Raw genomic sequence first — 18,001 nt, 5'->3', positions numbered from 1 at the left:
TAATCTGTGTGTAATCTTGTTCAAGTTCCAAGTTCCGCGTGAACAGTATAGTTAGCTTCTGCATAATCTTCTTCGTTTTCCTGAAATAAAAAAAAATTGTAGTTTTCCAGCGGTTAAAGGGAAGTTGGCAGGTTGGAAATACGTGTGAATTGACCTTACGAGTTAAAAGACAAAAAAAATGAGGTTTAATTGCAGATTTGCTGGAGACCAATGTGTTTTTCGATTCCAGATGCAAGTAGAGGGCGGGTTTGTTTTTTATTTAATAGTGACAGCTAAAGCTACTCTAAGGTTGTTTTCTATGATTTGTTAGTTAGAAACGAGCGAATTGGAGCAGTTTTGGCATATGCGTTGAGATGGCTGAGCCCTCATGCTCTGTCCATTCTTTTTTGTCGTCAGGACTCAGCACAAACATGGTAGTGGAGTAAGACAGGTACACCACGAACATGTTCTCTGTAGTCGGGTTGCCGCCGGCCTGGCTGGTTTGTTGGCATTTCTGTGTAAAATTCAGCAGTCCATGTTGTTGGATTAGAAAACTTGATATCGTAACTTTAAAATTTCTAAATATCTTCTTTGATTTGAAAGTTGAATTGGGATCTGATAAAGCTCGTTTTAACTATATAAAGCAGTTCTTTGTGTTAGCTCAATAGAACTTATACCAACAATGATAGTGCAAGAAGGTAAAACATTTCTGATATTTCAAGTGTTTTTGGTTTAGGGTATGGGAGAATTGGGTAAATGCTGTAGTTTCTAACCCGAGCAGGTCAAGGTTTGGATTGCCTTGCCTCGATGATTGCCTGGATTCAGAGGCGTGACATTATGAGCTAGGCAGCTAGCTAATCAAGACTTACAAGAAGTCCACGAACTTTGAACAACAGGATCACTGGCAGAACTTGCTCTATCGAGCAGAGCTGCCAGCGTGTCGAAACCACGTGGTGTCTCCTCTCCACAGGAAAAGGAACCCATAAGCGCCTCGGTTTGCAAACTCAAGCCCACATGATTGATTATTTGGTTTAGCGGCTGTAACAGCTAATATTTATTCGCGGATCCAGTCCCCCCCTTCCATCACCCCCTCGTGCGCCTTAGTTGTCCTCCCTTTATATACTCTGTCAAGTCTCATCCCTTCTTCATTTCATTGTCAAAGCAGAGCACACAACCCTTGAGAGAGTCAACAACAATCAGATCAAACACCAGCAAACCAAAAAAAATGGTTGGCGTTTTCAGGCGCTCACTCTCTTTCCCAAACAAAACCCCGAACCGTCCATCCAAACCACCAATCTCTCACCACATCAGATCCATCTCCCTTCCATGCGGATCACACCCCTTGATTTCCCAACTCAAAGATGAAATCACTGAGCTCAAAACATGGTCATGCAGGCCTGATAACCGAACCTCTGCTTGGCTTTGTGATGGCCTGAGCCGCCTAAAGGACGTTCATGATGCTCTGCATGATATTCTCCAGCTCCCACAGACTCGTGAATTGTTAAGCCACAAGCGTGAATGGGTTGAGAAGCTTCTCGAAGATTTCCTACGGTTTGTTGATGTTTATGGGATCTTCCAAACGTCGTCTCTTGCACTTAAAGAAGAACAACTCGCAGCGCGGGTGGCTCTAAGGAGGAAAGACGACTCGAAGATTGCTATGTATCTAAAAGGTCGTAAGAAGATGGCTAAAGAGATAGCTAAACTCGTATCCTCAATCCGATGCATTGGGCGATACTCATTTCCTGTGTCAGCTTTCGTGTCTATTGCAGATACTGAGCTGGCTGGTGTTATCAGCGATGTCATCGAAGTGACCGTTTCAGTTTCACTGGCTCTTTTCAATGGGATTTCAATCTCATTTGTTTCAAGAAAACCCTCTTGGATGGGGTTGAAGTTGTCAAAGAAAGCCAAGAAGGTTAAGATTGAGGAAAGCATTAAAGAATTCCAACAAATGGGTGAAGCCAACATGATGGGCTTGAGAAAGAAGGGAGATGAGGAAGTGAGGATGGTTTTGAAGGGAATGCAAGACTTGGAAAGGTGCATTGCGGATGTCGAAAGCGGCAGTGAAAAAGCTTTTAGGAGTTTAATTAACACCAGGGTCTCACTGCTCAATACTCTCACCAAGTAGGAAGGAAAAAAGTTATTGACATTGTTTTCTCACAAACAACATAGAGATCATGTAATTTACCTTCTGGTTTTTGTAAACTTTTTTCTCCTGTTTTTCATCCATTAGAAAGAAATGAAACTCGTGAAAAAATTTAGTGCCCAGAAGTGCATGCACAGAGGATTTGAATGCTGTACAGTCCTTCATTTTCTGTAAATTTTATCTTCAAAACAGTTATATGTTGTTGCCTCCTGAATTACCTTCTCTTTGTCATCTCTTACTCTTAATCTGTTATTTGTAGAAGGAGCTGCAGTTTTCCAAAAGCCCAACACATTACAATCTGCGTCTTGCCAAAGTCCAAAAATGGTTAGCTGATTCATGGTTCTGATTGACACTTAACTGTTCTAAGACTCTTTTCTCAATTGTTGATTTGTCAAATACGAAATACATTCTACAACACAATTTTATTTGAACAAGAGTAATGATATTGAATATTTATATTTTAAGAAAAATTTTAAATTTTAATATAAATTACATTAAAATTAAAATTTTTATCTTAATTTTTTTGAAAATTCATTGTCAACTAACGTAAAAAAAACCCGAAGAATACTTATATTTCTTCTTTTGAGTGTTCTGAATATAACATGACCCCCAGGGAATTTTATATTCAAATCAAGGGCCAAAGGCATCGTAACGGGGAGGCTTATTGCTAATTAATCATTATCTTTGTAGAAAAAAGAGAGGGTATACGCACGTTGGCAGAGCAAAGAAAACAGCACATGGTTTGTTAGACAGACTTCAAATTTGATCAGATGATTTTACTTTTGTTATAATTGAAAGTAATCATTCCTTCATCATGAGTTTTGTCTCAAGATAATATGCTGGATTGTAAAAGAATTAAGTGGATAGACATAATGCTGCATATGATTGGTGGTTGATCCCTTCAACTTGCCTTAGAATTTTGGATTCTCCACCGGCACTGACAGCAGATTTTAGCTCAAAACTTAGCCTATATGTTTCCCTCCCAGCAAAAGCAGAGTATAAAGATAGGCCAAAGAATTAATTTGTGGTCCCTTAGTCAGTTAGTCTCAATTATGTCGATCCCAATATAGCTAGTGAGAAATGTGAAATTAATTGAACAAAAAAAAAAAAGAACTTTATCATATGCATGAACTGAAACAAGTCTATGATTAGGGAGCTTTGGATCCCTATAATAATTGGAAGTTGGGGGTTGGAAATTTGATTTGTTCTTGACTACAAAGTTATTTTGTTTTGAAATCATTCCAATTAAGGTGCAACGGGTTAATCGTTTGTGTCAAGGGACCCATCTTTTCCATCTTTTGAATAGATTTTTCACTGATTTAAACTTTTTTTTTATACTCGAACATTTGATTTATTGAATAATACATAATCTCTTTGTCTAAAAAAATAAAATTCTAATTTTTTTTCTTTCAATTATAAAAAAAAAAAATCACCCTTTAAATATTTGGGCTAACAGCCATTTCCATTTTACTCCAATGAGCTTCTGAGCCACTTTTGAAAACTCTCATACCCAGGTCTTGGTACATGGATCTGTTTGTTCGTGGCCCAAATGATATCGAACCCCAACCAAAATCGTTCTTAGTAAGTCTGGCTTCAATTGAAATTTTATAGCTTTGATTAAGTTACATTAAGATAACTCTCACGACATCAGATTCATAGGCTCAAAATTCTCTGTCTTTTTTGTTTGAATATTGAAACTTTTCAACCCTAGATGATCGACGGACTCTACTTGGACCACAAACATTGATAGGACAAGGACTGTACCTGAGGCCTAAAATCCTACTCAGGAATTGATCAGAAGGCCAGTTGGAGACCAGAGAAGGTGGACCATCCCAAGCCTATCCGCCAACCTGTTGGGCTTCGTCATTGTCCTTTGACCGAGCAGGTAGGCTTGCATAGGCCCCAACTTGTTACAAACACCTTTTTTGAAAAATTTTTATGTCTTATGACAGCAAATTTTCCTTTAATGGCTTCAAGGCATGAAAGATTTCTAGTTGAAACGAATTAAAGTGAAAATAATTGAAGAGTGCTTTGATTCTTTTAGACCATAGAAAGTATCAAGACGAAAAAAAGAATTGAAAAGGACCACCAAATAATGCACTAAACATAGTACGGATTAGCTCAAGTGGGGTAGGCTCCCAAGCACATTTCTGCAAATACGAAAAAATTTTCCTGTTTGTGGAATTGGGAGGCTCTAGATCTAATCCTGCTGGCATTATTTCCATTTTCAAGCTTAGCAATTCATGGATTAAGGAACATTGGCTATATCTCTCTGGTAACAGTCCTTGACCATCGGTAGTTTCACTTCGAGTTTGCTATTAAACAGCATAATCATTCATTCTATTTGTTGCCATGATTGCACTGTCGAATTTTTCAAAAACCACTTCCCCAAATGAGACAAATTCTGGGTACCAACTGCCATTATGTGAGGAACAAAAGGACCGAACTGTTGGCCAAATGATTCCTATACAGCAGTACAAGCAACATGGTCATTCAAGCTAGGGGATGTGTCTTAATCTGTATCAGCTCCTCCTTTATTTTAAATCCTTCATTCAAATCAAAAACATGAAAAGGCTAAAAACATCTCAGTTGGAATAAAGTATATTTTATCCAGACAAAGCACTTTGTCCTTCCATGATGTGAGCTCTGAAATGAATGGCACCTGCAATTTTCCGCCTAGTCAGAGAAGCTCAAGGATTGGAGAGCGGGGACCTTGCTGTGCCCTGATGTCGAGGTAGCCCTACAGTCATGTGATGGTAGATTAAAGAAGTTGTCTTCAGCTAGTTATTTTTGCAAGGGCAATAGCAAAAGCTTAGCCTTTTCCTAGGAATAAGGATAATGTAAAAAGCTTTAGGGATGAAAATGAGGGCGATGCCTGCTCGTTCTCCACCTTAAGATAATGAAAAACGATATAAAAAAGGCAATGGGGAGTGAGCGATACAATAAGACAAAGATTATGTCGAGTTGGAATTCCACCACAATCTCCTTTCGAGTTACCATCCAGATTCAAATCCCCATCATGGGACGTGAAATTTGGTTAAACTTTTCCTCTCTTGCTTCCAAAATTTATTTTGGCATTCGAACGTTAAAAAACCAAACTTTCTTTAGTGTCTGCACCAAGAATCATTCCCCCCCACACGGCAGGTGAAAGAGCATTTACCCAAATGGGTTAAAACTTTTTTCCCCTCCCTGAGCCACACCATCAGTTTTCCAAGGATTCTGCAGAGAGCCATTCCCACTTTTGGTTCAAACCCAATGCTGAAGTAGTAAAAGTTGACCATTTTATTGCGCTTATCATGGAGAACAAAAGAACAAAAATTACATGCATGGTTTCCATTATAGATCATTTGAAAACATGGAGGAAAAAAAATCTAGCTTTTGCGTTGTCAAATCATCATGATAAAATGGCTTTTCTTCTTTAATAGGAGTAAGACGTTACAGAGATGATGCATATGGTGCTGAGGTAATTTAGTTGCTGTAATTAGGATATTGTTCTTCTCTATGTTAATGTAATAAAGCTAACTTTCAAAAGGAGATGCAGCTTCAGACTCAAGTTCTATTCAACACTTCCAAAATTTCAGATCACTTTTTTTTAGAAGAATATCAGAATTTGATTCTTTGGCAGTATCAAGGCTAGAGGCAAAATTGCATTTCTAATTGCAAATTATTAATCTTAAATAGCTTGACAAATAAAACATAAAATAAATTTTAATTTGCTTATGTTTGTGTCAAATGTTTATATTTTCAACTAAAAATTTTTTTTTTGAACTTATAAGTCCACTCATCCCATCTTGATCTGTGACATTCTACCTTTCATGGAAAAAATGAATCCGAAGGATATGTCCATAAGATGAAAAATGACTTACTTATAAACTCAAGATATATGTTATCTTTTAATTGAGATTTGTGACACCTCTACGTGTATATTGACCAAAAATGACAAAAAAAAAAATGGCACAAATTTGAAAAAAGAAAAAGAAAGGTGCGAGGTAAATGCAAATTAAAAAAGTATTGAGACCACCAGTGCAAAAACAGGAAAATATCAGAGAGACGTTATGCCTAATCCCGCCACTCTTTTCCTTTGTATAAGTCCCAGTCAACTGCTTGCCAGTCTTTACTATGAATGTTTTCTTTTCCAATTTCTTTCCTTTTTTTTTTCTTTTTCTGAATTTCCCCTTTCTTCTAACTCACGGTGCACCTTAAATGCGCAACGAAATTAGAGAAAAAAAAATTAGCAACGGCCCTCTCTTAATCTCTGTTATTAATTCTGCTTCCCAAGAGCCGGTGGCCGTTACTTAGAGAATCCGTAGAAGATGTCATCGGAACCCTCAAAATTTTGCCTTGTTTGATTTTTTTAACAATTGTTTTTGCGTTCAGGTGAGCTGGTTATCAAGCGACACGTGTCTTTCATGGGCTGCGCCACCTCAAAACTGGAGCAGCTGCCGGCGGTCTCCCTGTGCCGCGACCGCTGCAACTTCCTCGAGGAAGCTCTCCAGCAGAGCTACGCCCTTGCCGACGCACACGTGGCTTACATGCAGTCGCTCAAGACTCTAGGCCCCACTCTCCACCGTTTCTTCGACCAAAGCATCAAATCTACGTCCGGGGATGACGACTCCTCCGCAGTCGGCACCGAGAAACCGCCGAAGAAACCTTCTCCTCAGGCTTCGCCGGACCATTCTCTTTCGAGTTCGAACTCAGATTCGCACATTCAATTCGATACTGATTCGGAAGAGGAAGAGACAGGCAAAGAACTTAGTAGATCTTTTAACCAAATCCATCAAAGTTATCTTAATCATGGAATCCTAACATCATACTCTTTGCCTAATCATAATTATAACACTAATACGTACCAAAACAGCGAATTCAGTGGTTCGGGCTGGAAAACACCTCCACCTCCAGCTCCAAGGAGCGCTGCTTGGGATTACTTGAACTTTTTCGATGAAATTTACGAGAGATACGAGTTACCTTACTGTTCGACCAAAGCAGTGAAGAACAAAGAAGGAGCTCCTGATCTTGAAGCCGAACTCGTAAAGCAAATTAATGGAGATGCAAAATCCAGCGCAAATTACACAAAAGCCAAAAAAGAAGAGAACCCATGTGGAAAAACTGTACCAGTAAAGAACGGTGATGGAGAGAATAAGAAGAAAGTAGATTCGGAGACGGAACAGGTTCAAAAGGGGACTGATTTAAATGAACCGAAAAATCAAAGCGGTAAACAAAGTGTCTCTGAGGTAATGAAAGAATTGCAAGTCCTATTCCAGAAAGCTTCGGAGTCCGGGTATGAAGTTTTGAAAATGCTTGACACTGGAAAATTTCGTTATCATCACAAGAAATCTGTCTATCAAGGTATGAGTTAAACCATTTCCTTAACAAAACTGTGGATTGGAATTTCTGTTACATAGTTTTTATGGTTTTGCGATGCAGGTTCGACGAATATTATTCATATGATTACGTCAAATTCATTGGAAACAGAGTCCTTACTATCCAAACAGAAGATTAGTTCTGCGGATAATGATGAGATTGTGAGTTTACAGAATCTGTCATCTACTATCAGGAAACTGTGCATGTGGGAGAAGAAGCTCTATGATGAAGTCAAGGTATGGTCAAGATTGCTTTTTTGCATTTACTTTACCTTTTCAACTTTTCCTTTTAATTCATATTTGCGAGCTGACAAGGTGAATGGGTTGGTAAATAAGAGGCTGAAATACTTAATCAAAGTTCATATTCTTGATGTTTTATCTTTAAAAGCTTAGTTTTTTAGGCATCATCAAGATGTTTAATCACTTAGTTTGATTTAATAAAGATAGTATTTCTTGTGAAGTACAGGGGTTCACAATGATATAGGCAGCTCCTGTAGGATGCTCTGAAGTCCAAATTGCAAACATTTTCCCTTTCCACATACTTTTCCCATGCACTTCTTTATCGACCCAATTTTGGAATTCTCCGCTTAAATTAGAGCATACTGGACTGTTATGCAGAATTGTTGTAATATTTTTCCATCTTTGTCCTTGTTTAAAAAAGGTTTTAGTTTCAAAGATGGTGTGTCTTATTGACTTATTTTGTAGGCCGAGGAAAAGCTGCGTATAATTCATGCAAAGAAATGTAGGCAGATTAAAAGCTTGGATCAGAAAGGTGCTGATGCTCGTAGAGTTGACTCCACGCGCACTTTGATTAGGGCTTTATCTACTAAGATGAGAGTTGCAGTTCAAGTTATTGACAAGATAGCAATTACGATAAATAGGCTGATGGATGAAGAGTTGTGGCCACAGATAAATGAACTGATTTGCAGGTACATTATCAGTCTAGTTAGATTTACTCTGTTTTCTGTTGTCCAACTCTCGACAAAATAACAAGAAGACTTTGAGTACAGTGTTCAACTTGTCCATCTGGCGGTATTACAGTCACTATCGTAATAGATTATAGATTAGGAATGAGGATGGGGGCTAATCTCCTCTTGCAAGCGCAGAGCAGCTGTTTCCCCACTTGTTTGAAGAAGGAACAAAGGTGGTATAGAAGAATTTTAAAGAATAAGGAAATAATAATTCATTATTAACAAATATGGGCTGGCACTAAGGTGAGATAGAACATAACATAAAAATGGATAACAATTAAAAACAGAAAATTATTTCTTCACGAGTCCAGTTAATTTTTCTTTTTGTCTTCTTTTAATTGGATTATGTACAGAATTGGATCACAATATGGCGTTGACATGCGCTGGCACTCCTATGTTGCATAGTTAATATGGATCTTGGATGTTCTGGTGCCTCAATATTTTTTAAGTGCATGATATCTGAAAATTTTCTGGCACTGTTATTTCTGCTCATTAATTTTACTAGGGATATTTGCAGGGAGAAAACAGGGCTTTTCTTTTCTAAAATGACTTGAATAGTTCGGTTTGCATGTGATGCTTGAATTTATACTGGTCTTGCTAGTATTTAAAATTCTTTTCCCTTCCCATAGAAAGATGAATAAAGGGCTCCTACGCGTAGCAAGTATGATGTTTTCCCATTGTTCTTTATATATTCATGATAGATTATTTTGGCTGTAGATATATATAATTATCTAAGCAACTAAAATTCTGCAAAGGAGAAAATAATTATGTTGGGATTGACTGGAATTTATTAGGAGGCTTTTGCAACTATCCATCTTTTCCCTTTATACACTGTTTAACCGAATTGTTTATCATAATAATTGTATTCTTTCAATAGTTACATGATTTCAGCTCTCAAGCTCCTAAGTAATTGCTAGACATTCACTGTAGAGACTGCAGATATCAGGAATAAGTGCAGTCACTTGTGACCAAGAAAATGGCCTGATAATGGACACTTTTGAGTTTGAAGAGAAAACTGATATTCTTTGGTGGTGGCATCACACGGTTGTTAGTTAATGTTGAACTCACAGGGAACTAAAGTGGGATCGGGGAAAATGAAGCAAATTCTTGAGATTATATGCTTCTCTCTCTGACATTTTTTTTTTCATTTATGAAGTGACATTGAAATGCTAGATTTTCTGAAGTTGGTTGAAGAATGGTGGCTAACTTGTAATTTACTTGTTTTAGATTGTTTGAAATGTGGAAGGTAATGCTAGAATGCCATAGCTGTCAGTGCCGAAAGGTTATGGAAGCCAAATGCTTGGATGTTATTCCTCTGAATGGAAAGCTGATTAATGATGCTCAGCTTGAAGTGGCAATAAAAGTAAAGCTTGAGCTTCAAAACTGGAGCCTTAGCTTCTCTAGTTGGATTGAAGCCCAGAGGGGCTATGTCAAAGCTTTGAATGGTTGGGTACGAAGATGTCTCCAATATGAACCCGAGGAAACAGCAGATGGTATAGCACCTTTCTCTCCTGGTAGATGCGGAGCACCCCCTGTGTTTGTGATCGTGAACCAGTGGTCAGAAGCCATAGATAGACTGTCGGAGAAGGAAGTGGTTGAAGCGGTGCATGGACTTTTCATGAGCATAAACCAAGTGCTGGAACATCACAATGCAGATCTGCAACAAAGGATCATTGCTGATAAGGATATGGAAAGAAAAGTAAAGATCTTGGAAAAGGAGGAGCAAAAGATAAAAAAAATAATGCGAGCTCGAGTTAGAAAGATGACACTGTTGGCAAGGGAAGAGACAGCTGCCCTTCTACCCGCAGATACACGTCGCAGTGATATAAGGGTTGCAACTAGTTTACAGGTTGGTTTAAAGCAGATTTTCGTGGGAATGGAGAAGCTTGCCACTCAGTCGAGGCAAACTTATCAGGAGCTTCATAAATGCATTGAACTGTGCCGGGCCTGTCAAGATAAACCTGATTGTCGTCCTTGATCATGGTTAAGGCATCTAAGGCTGGTTCTGAATGGTTAAGGATGACTTCGCTATCTCCTTCCCTTGGTGAAAGTCAACGTCGTGAATTGTAAAGTCATAGTCGGTAGGCATATTCCAATCGTTTGTCCTTTCGATTAAGATAAGGTTTTGAATTTTGGGTTGAGCAAGATTTGATAAAAGCATCCTTATCAGCTGCAGATTCATCGTTTAAAAGCTGCCAAACTGCTTGAAAGAAGGGAAGTTTCACACCTAGTTTTTAAAGACTCATTTATGCTTGATTAATTTATTTTGCCTCAGAATGTGCTTTGGCTAGGTAGCGATTTTTGGCATCAGCTGCACCGTGTGCTTGCCAGCATATTATTAATTTATTATTATTAGTCTTTATCAGCTTTCATCCTGCATTGTACAACAATTCAATAAACTCGTTCAGTAATTTTATGTGTAGAGTTAGAATGATTTAGCATCCTCTACAAATGATATCAGAGAGGAGTAATTATTGTTTTAAAAAATTAAGTTAATTAAATTCTTATAAAAAGCAGTCGAACCCATTGAACTATTCTTTTAATGTTTGTAGTTGGCACCTTAGACCCGTCATAGCCCGTCGGGTTCAAAAGAAATTCCCGTGCCTGGTAAGGTTTCAAAAAGTTTTCAGACTAGCATTGACGCATTGAAAGTGAATACACAACAGGTAGAAAGGGGAATCAGAAGTAGGCCAGGCGAAAGGCGTATCCAACCCACTCACGCGGTTTATGATGATGCAAAATCCAGCCTTGGGAAATATCCATACTGAAGCTAGAAGACGTGGCCGAAAAGGAAAAAGGCAACAGAGTAATCAAATTGCAAAGCACAGTCGCTTTGCGATGAGGGAGGTTGAAAGGGATTGAGACCTATAACTTTTTGACTTTGCTTATTGTCATTCGAAAAAAGCAAATCCGACACGTTTTTGCGGTTGTGGGGGTAAATGCAAGTGTCAAAACGACGAATGACGCCCCCAAAACTAGCAAAAATTCTTGGCATAGAATACTTTGGACAGCTCCATCTTTTCTTTCTAGCTAGCATCAACCGCCAGTCTGGCCACGTTAGTCTTCTTCCTTTCCTCGACCTCGTCGAATATCTGAATTCTAATTAGAAAAAGTATTTCAGACAATTTGCCCTAACGTTCAAAATTTCCAAACTTCTAAATCAAAACGCTCTTTTTGAATGGAGCTTGGTTCGGTTCCTGATCTGGACCGATTACAACTATATGTTTGGCTTTCCAGGTTTCGGCCAACGGCTGGACTTTTTGGAGACCTCTGAAAAAGAAAAGTTAATGTTGATGTGTTCGGCTTGCATCTGTTTCCTTTCCTCTATTTGTCGATCCCAATTTCCAACGTCCGTTTCCTTTCTCTGGTTGTCTCCATCGCTCGCTGCTTTCTGCGACTTCTCCACGATAATGAGATTTCTCTCTCTCCATGCATGCATCCTAAAAAGTCAGTCTCTCTATTTCTACGTTCTTTTCTCACCTTGCTTTCTTCTCAATGACACTTTGGGTGGTCATTGTTATTTTTTCCGTTAGAATTAAGAATTTATCAAAGTATAAATTAAAAAATAATAATTAGATTTCATAACCAGACATAGTTTAAGAATTTTTTATTATTCAAACCAAATAAATAGATAATATAATTTACTTTCAGTGCTTAGATTGGGATGACTTTACAGGTTTTAATTAAAAGAAAGCAGAATAACTGTATCAGAGTGTAGCTGGCGTAAGCTTGGCTGCAGCGATACTGATGTCATCGGCAAGCGCGAAGGGGTTCAATACATTTTAATAGCCGAGGGGGTTGCGTGTGAAATCAGATGAAAAAGTGAAAATGAGAAAAAGACGAAAAGAACTCCCAAAACCCGCGATTAATTGAACCGGAAAGAATCTTTGATTGCACTGACATTCAACTCGTGCTGCACACGCACCGTGGTACCCCGTATCTTTTCGATGGCTAAACGTAGATACATCTCTATCCATTTTATTTTTTCCTTTTTTAAACATATTTTGAAATAAACTTTTTCAGTTATTTAATAATTTTTACTATAAATATTGAATATTTAATTATAAAAAATTTAATATTTTTAATATAAAAATATTAAATTCAAATATTTTATTTTTATTTTAATGAAAATCAAATAGAGATAAAAGGCTAACACTTCCTAAATAAACTACTAATTAAATTTAATAATTTGGTTAATTTAGTTTAAAAAATGCTTTATATTTGGCTAATGTAAATAATAGGTATTAATCCCTTAAGTGACATTTTTTATAAAAAAAATTTGTGATTAGTATTTTCTAAAATTTAATAAAAATAATGCAATAAATAAAATTTTTTCTTCAAATTTTAATTAATCTTAACAATCTCATAAAAAAATTAACATTAATAATTAATCAAACCTTTAAATTTTACATAATATGAAAATATATTTGTATATTTAATTCGACGATGATATGCACTTGCATATATCTTTTATTTCAAATATAGTGTAAAATTTATTTTATGTATAATTTACTATCATTAAATGATGAAACTCAATTAATAAATGAACCCCTAATAGTTGATTAAATATATAATTAATATACAATCTGGAATTAATTATTGATTGGTGAAACATATATTATAAGTAGTTGTTAATTTAAATGCATATGGCAACTTACAAACTTCATTACTAAAATCTAATGAGGTCTATGGAGTTTTACTTTCAATTTCAACTTACAACACTCTTTTCTTTTATTTTGTAAATTTCATGAATGTTATCTTAAATCAAATAGTTAAGATTGTTTTATAGTTTAATTATGTATAGTGTGCCATATTTTTCTTTTTGTTTCTAAAAGAAAAACTCTTTTTCATGCAAATAAAAGATTGGTTCAATAAAAGAAAAAGGAAAAGGAAAATGGAAAGGATAAAAGAAACGACAGCGTGTCACTGTGCGTAGCGTAGAGGAAGGGCAAATGTTGACAATATCGCGAGAGAGGAAAACGATGAGGACAAAAACACCCTTCAAGCACGTAAAAAGGACAAGTCGATAATAGTAATTTAAAAAAAAAACCGTAGAGAGGGACAGAGTTTTTGTCAGTGCAGAAAGGGCAGAAAGAGACGACGGAGAGAGAGAGAGAGAGACAGACAGAGACAGAGAGAGGGAAAGAAAGAAAAGAAAAGAAAAGAAAGGCAATGAGAAGAGAGAGAAAGCTGGCGTAGCTTCTCACTCGTTAGATCTCTCTCTCTTTCACACTCTGTTTCTCACCCACACGAACGCTTCCCCCTCTTTGCCCCGTAAGAAGAACTCCCGAAACCAAAAGCTTCGTCTTCGATTAATTTAAAAAGAAAGTATAAAATTAAAAAAAAAAGAGGGGAAGGAATCTCCATGGTTATTTATTAGTCGTCTGAGTCAACTCAGCTCTGAGTTATGGGCTGCTGCGAATCGTCCTTTCTGAAAGGACGCGGCTCACGCCGCAAAACCAATTACAACCACCACCACAACAGCAGCAGCAACAACAACCGTCACGCTCAGGCCAATAACGGCCCTCCCCAACCGTCCAACGGAACGGATTCTGTTGGCGGTGGGGCAGGGGGCGTACCGGATTTCGCGGAGTTCTCTCTCACCGAGCTTAAGGCTGCCACCAACAACTTCAGCTCCGATTTCATCGTATCGGAAAGCGGCGAAAAGGCCCCCAATGTGGTCTACAAAGGTCGCCTCCAAAACGACAACAATCGCCGTTGGATCGCCATAAAGAAATTTACCAAATTAGCCTGGCCCGATCCAAAACAATTCGCCGTATGTTTTATTTTCCTTTTTTTATTTTTTAAATCATTGAGTTATTTCCATTTCTAGGGTTTCAATTCTGCTGATATTCGATTGTTTCTCTTTTTCCCTTTCCTTGAAGGAGGAAGCCTGGGGTGTTGGAAAGCTGAGACATAAGAGAGTGGCGAATTTGATTGGGTATTGCTGCGATGGCGACGAGAGACTGCTTGTTGCCGAGTACATGCCCAACGATACCCTTGCAAAGCATTTATTTCACTGTATGTTCCAATTTTAGCTATCATTTTCTTTTTTTGAACAAAAACAAATTAAATTTAATTCAGTTTGAGTGCAATTATTACTTTGTCTGACCCAACTGTGTTTGATGCTTAGTGAGATGTTTCATTAAATTTGTTTCCACCTAATTAATTCTCATCCAGTTAGATCCTGCATAATATCTTCTTAATTTTCATTTTCTTGTAATGCAGATGACATCATAATGCTTTGCCATATTGTCCAATAATTTTTTCTGGCTTGAAGTTAAATTTCAGTTCTTTACTTGCTTGACAGGGGAGAACCAGACTATCGAGTGGGCCATGCGGTTGAGAGTTGCTTTATATATAGCTGAAGCATTAGATTATTGTAGTAGTGAAGGTCGTCTGTTGTATCATGATTTGAATGCATATAGGGTTCTCTTTGATGAGGTGGTGCAACAAATCTCATTTTTCAGGTACTCGTATTTGTTATGATCTTCTATAGAGTGAATTGGTAATTTTTTATTGGTTTTGGCAGAATGGTGATCCTCGACTTTCATGTTTTGGCTTGATGAAGAACAGTAGGGATGGGAAAAGTTATAGTACCAATCTTGCATATACACCTCCTGAGTATCTAAGAAATGGTAACTGCTTTTAACTGTTCTTATTATTTAACTTCTTTCTCTGCTTTCATTAGAAAAGTAATCTTCCTTCGCATTGTATGTAACCCTTAGTTTTTATGTGTAAATCTAAAACTTAGTCTTTTGATCAATTGTTTTGAAAGGTTTAAATATGTATCATCATTCATGTTATCTGCTAAGATAGAGGCAAGGATCCTTAACAGAATTTTAGGACAAACTACAGAAACAGACTTTTGGTAAACACCTCTAGTGAGTGAGTGATCTCTGTCAATTTAAGTATGATGACATGTCTATTTTGCATATGAATGAATGAAACATATTTAAACGTGCTCTTTAGATTGTGTGAGAATTACAACCATCAATTCATCTTACATTAAGCTTCTGTGGATTCCCACCATGGCAACAGCATAATTTGTGAAAGATAAACTGAACTACATATATCATGAAAATTTTGATTATTTAAAGGTTTGAAGTTTCTAGGACTGATAATTTTCTCCATGGATTATCTGTCTAAGAAATGTTACTGGCTTGAATGATTGATTCTGATCTGATTAACTTATTAATGTGTGTGTTTCTAGGAAGGGTTACTCCTGAAAGTGTTATATTCAGCTTCGGAACTGTCCTTTTGGATCTTCTCAGTGGAAAGCATATTCCTCCAAGTCACGTAAGTAATTATCCTTTTATTGCACTTTCTTTGCTCGGAAAGCTGTAATTGACATACACAATAAAGTGATTCCACTATTTTAGCTGCATGTAATCTTGGTGGTTAAACCTAGATCAGGGTAACTAATGGGGAAACAATGAATAGTCATTTAAAACGGGTTTCTTACTTTGGAAGTGTTGGATATTGGGGTAACAAGGATTTGTGCCTTCTCACGGATGGTAAGATTATAACTGCATGCATTTGGCTTTGTATTGATATAATACAGCCTTCAATTCTGGGATATGATGACTTTGCTATGTGATTTATATATGAAGATTTTTCATGAAGAATAAGGGATAAAATTATCATCTTTGTGGCCACTTGATTTTTACTGTGTTTACTGATACCTTCTGCTTATTGATATTTACTAAGTTGCAACTTTTGGAGTATTATTTTAAAATACTTTCTTTATTCATGTTTTAAATGTATGCAGGCTCTTGATATGATACGGGGCAAAAACATTCTTCTCTTAATGGATTCGCATCTAGAGGGAAACTTTTCAACTGAAGAGGCAACAGTGGTCTTTGATCTGGCTTCACGATGTTTGCAATATGAACCAAGGGAGCGGCCAAACACCAAAGATCTTGTTACTACACTTGCCCCATTGCAAAATAAACCTGATGTGAGCCATCTTTCATACTCTGTCCCTTGAAATTACCTCATTTTTTCCTTCTTGGATATGCATTCAAGGAAATCTTATTTGCGTCTGCAGTTATGTTGTTATGTTAGAGTGAATTTGTATTTTATAAGACTCTTAAGGATCTTGAGTCTTCATTTGCAGGTTCCGTCTTATGTGATGTTGGGAATTCCCAAGCATGAGGAGGGGCCTCCTACTCCTCAGCACCCTCTATCTCCCATGGGAGATGCCTGCTCACGGATGGATCTCACTGCTATTCATCAAATTTTGGTAATGACACATTACAAAGATGATGAAGGAACAAATGAGGTAATTGATTTATACATATATAGATTTGCGGATGCCTATTTTTTTTTTTTTGGCTTGTTATGTGGTGCTAAATCCTTTTTGAAATGGACTGGGTTCAGCTATCCTTTCAAGAGTGGACTCAACAAATGAGAGATATGTTGGAGGCAAGAAAGCGTGGAGATGTAGCATTTCGTGACAAAGATTTTAAGACTGCAATAGAGTGTTATTCTCAGGTATACATTTAATTTCTTACTGGGATGGAGAGGTAACATTCATGCACGGCAATTGTGTGGTCCAAAAAGGCCTAGGGCCTGTGGACCCAATTAATTAACTTCATGGTGCTTCTTTTCAAAAAAAAAAAAAAATACTTCATGGTACTTATCATTTAGACCCTGGGAATTTCTGGCTCAATTGGAAAATGAGGGTGGGAAAGTCTAAGCTTTGAGTTTGAGCCAAACAATGAAATAAAGTAAGCAAATTGGAAATTTGAGATCCTCATTACTTCTTATGCTTCATGCATTTGAATCATTTTTTGGTGGCTCAAGAACTTGCATATGCTAGTCTTTTCTTTTGATATTGTCTTAACATGGTCCTGGGGAAGCAATTGGTGGAATGCTTCTTGCTGGATTTAAACAAAGAGGTTAAGATAAATAAGCAAGATGGATGGCATTTTGTATACTGATATTCAGGAAAAGAAAAGATAGCATTTTTATGCATTAATGGTTGGTTCATGTGACCCTTTTTTCTTCGCAGTTCATAGATGTTGGAACCATGGTTTCTCCAACTGTGTATGCACGAAGAAGTCTTTGTCATCTTCTCTGTGATCAACCAGATGCCGCCCTCCGAGATGCAATGCAAGCACAATGCGTCTACCCTGACTGGTCGACAGCATTTTACATGCAGGCTGTTGCCCTTGCCAAGCTAGACATGCACAAGGATGCAACTGACATGTTAAATGAAGCTGCTGCACTAGAAGAAAAAAAGCAACGGGGTGGGAAAGCATCTTGAGAAGATCAAGTTGTGGCTCTGTAATATTCTTTTGTTAGGGGCTAGATGCATTGTTGTGGCTGTTGTTGTATCCAAGCATGCGAGATTCATGTATAATGGGAAAATTGGGAATTGTAGTTGCCATCCAAATATGGCATTGTGCTATCGAGGGAGGAAGGCACTTGTTTTGCACCGACAGTATTTGGCACTGCCACCACCTCTGTTTTTCTCTCTTTTATCTTCTTTGATTTTAATGAAATAATTGATTTTGCTTATGAAGACTTCTCTTTCACCCCCG

At 37.4% G+C, this 18,001-nt stretch overlaps 3 protein-coding genes across 3 annotated transcripts; all 3 read left to right on the top strand.

The window, feature by feature from the left end:
- Positions 1,074–2,268, top strand: LOC18591679. Its single transcript, XM_018125628.1, has one exon. It carries the CDS (start codon positions 1,205–1,207, stop codon positions 2,102–2,104), a length of 900 nt encoding a protein of 299 aa, XP_017981117.1. The 5' UTR covers positions 1,074–1,204; the 3' UTR covers positions 2,105–2,268.
- LOC18591678 lies at positions 6,240–10,913 on the top strand. Its single transcript, XM_007017929.2, has 4 exons — positions 6,240–7,468; positions 7,547–7,719; positions 8,188–8,411; positions 9,681–10,913. The coding sequence occupies exons 1-4, from the start codon at positions 6,532–6,534 to the stop codon at positions 10,429–10,431; spliced, it is 2,085 nt and encodes a 694-aa protein (XP_007017991.2). The 5' UTR covers positions 6,240–6,531; the 3' UTR covers positions 10,432–10,913.
- LOC18591677 (probable serine/threonine-protein kinase At4g35230) lies at positions 13,509–17,976 on the top strand. Its single transcript, XM_007017927.2, has 9 exons — positions 13,509–14,229; positions 14,339–14,474; positions 14,764–14,897; positions 14,986–15,091; positions 15,667–15,752; positions 16,225–16,413; positions 16,573–16,737; positions 16,836–16,949; positions 17,470–17,976. Exons 1-9 carry the CDS (start codon positions 13,861–13,863, stop codon positions 17,722–17,724), a joined length of 1,554 nt encoding a protein of 517 aa, XP_007017989.1. The 5' UTR covers positions 13,509–13,860; the 3' UTR covers positions 17,725–17,976.

The sequence above is a fragment of the Theobroma cacao genome, chromosome 8 (genome assembly GCF_000208745.1).
Source record: "Theobroma cacao cultivar B97-61/B2 chromosome 8, Criollo_cocoa_genome_V2, whole genome shotgun sequence".
In the NCBI taxonomy this organism is placed as follows: Eukaryota; Viridiplantae; Streptophyta; class Magnoliopsida; order Malvales; family Malvaceae; genus Theobroma; species Theobroma cacao.
Note: the sequence above shows the minus strand (reverse complement) of the source record. Positions and strands in the feature narration are given on the sequence as shown.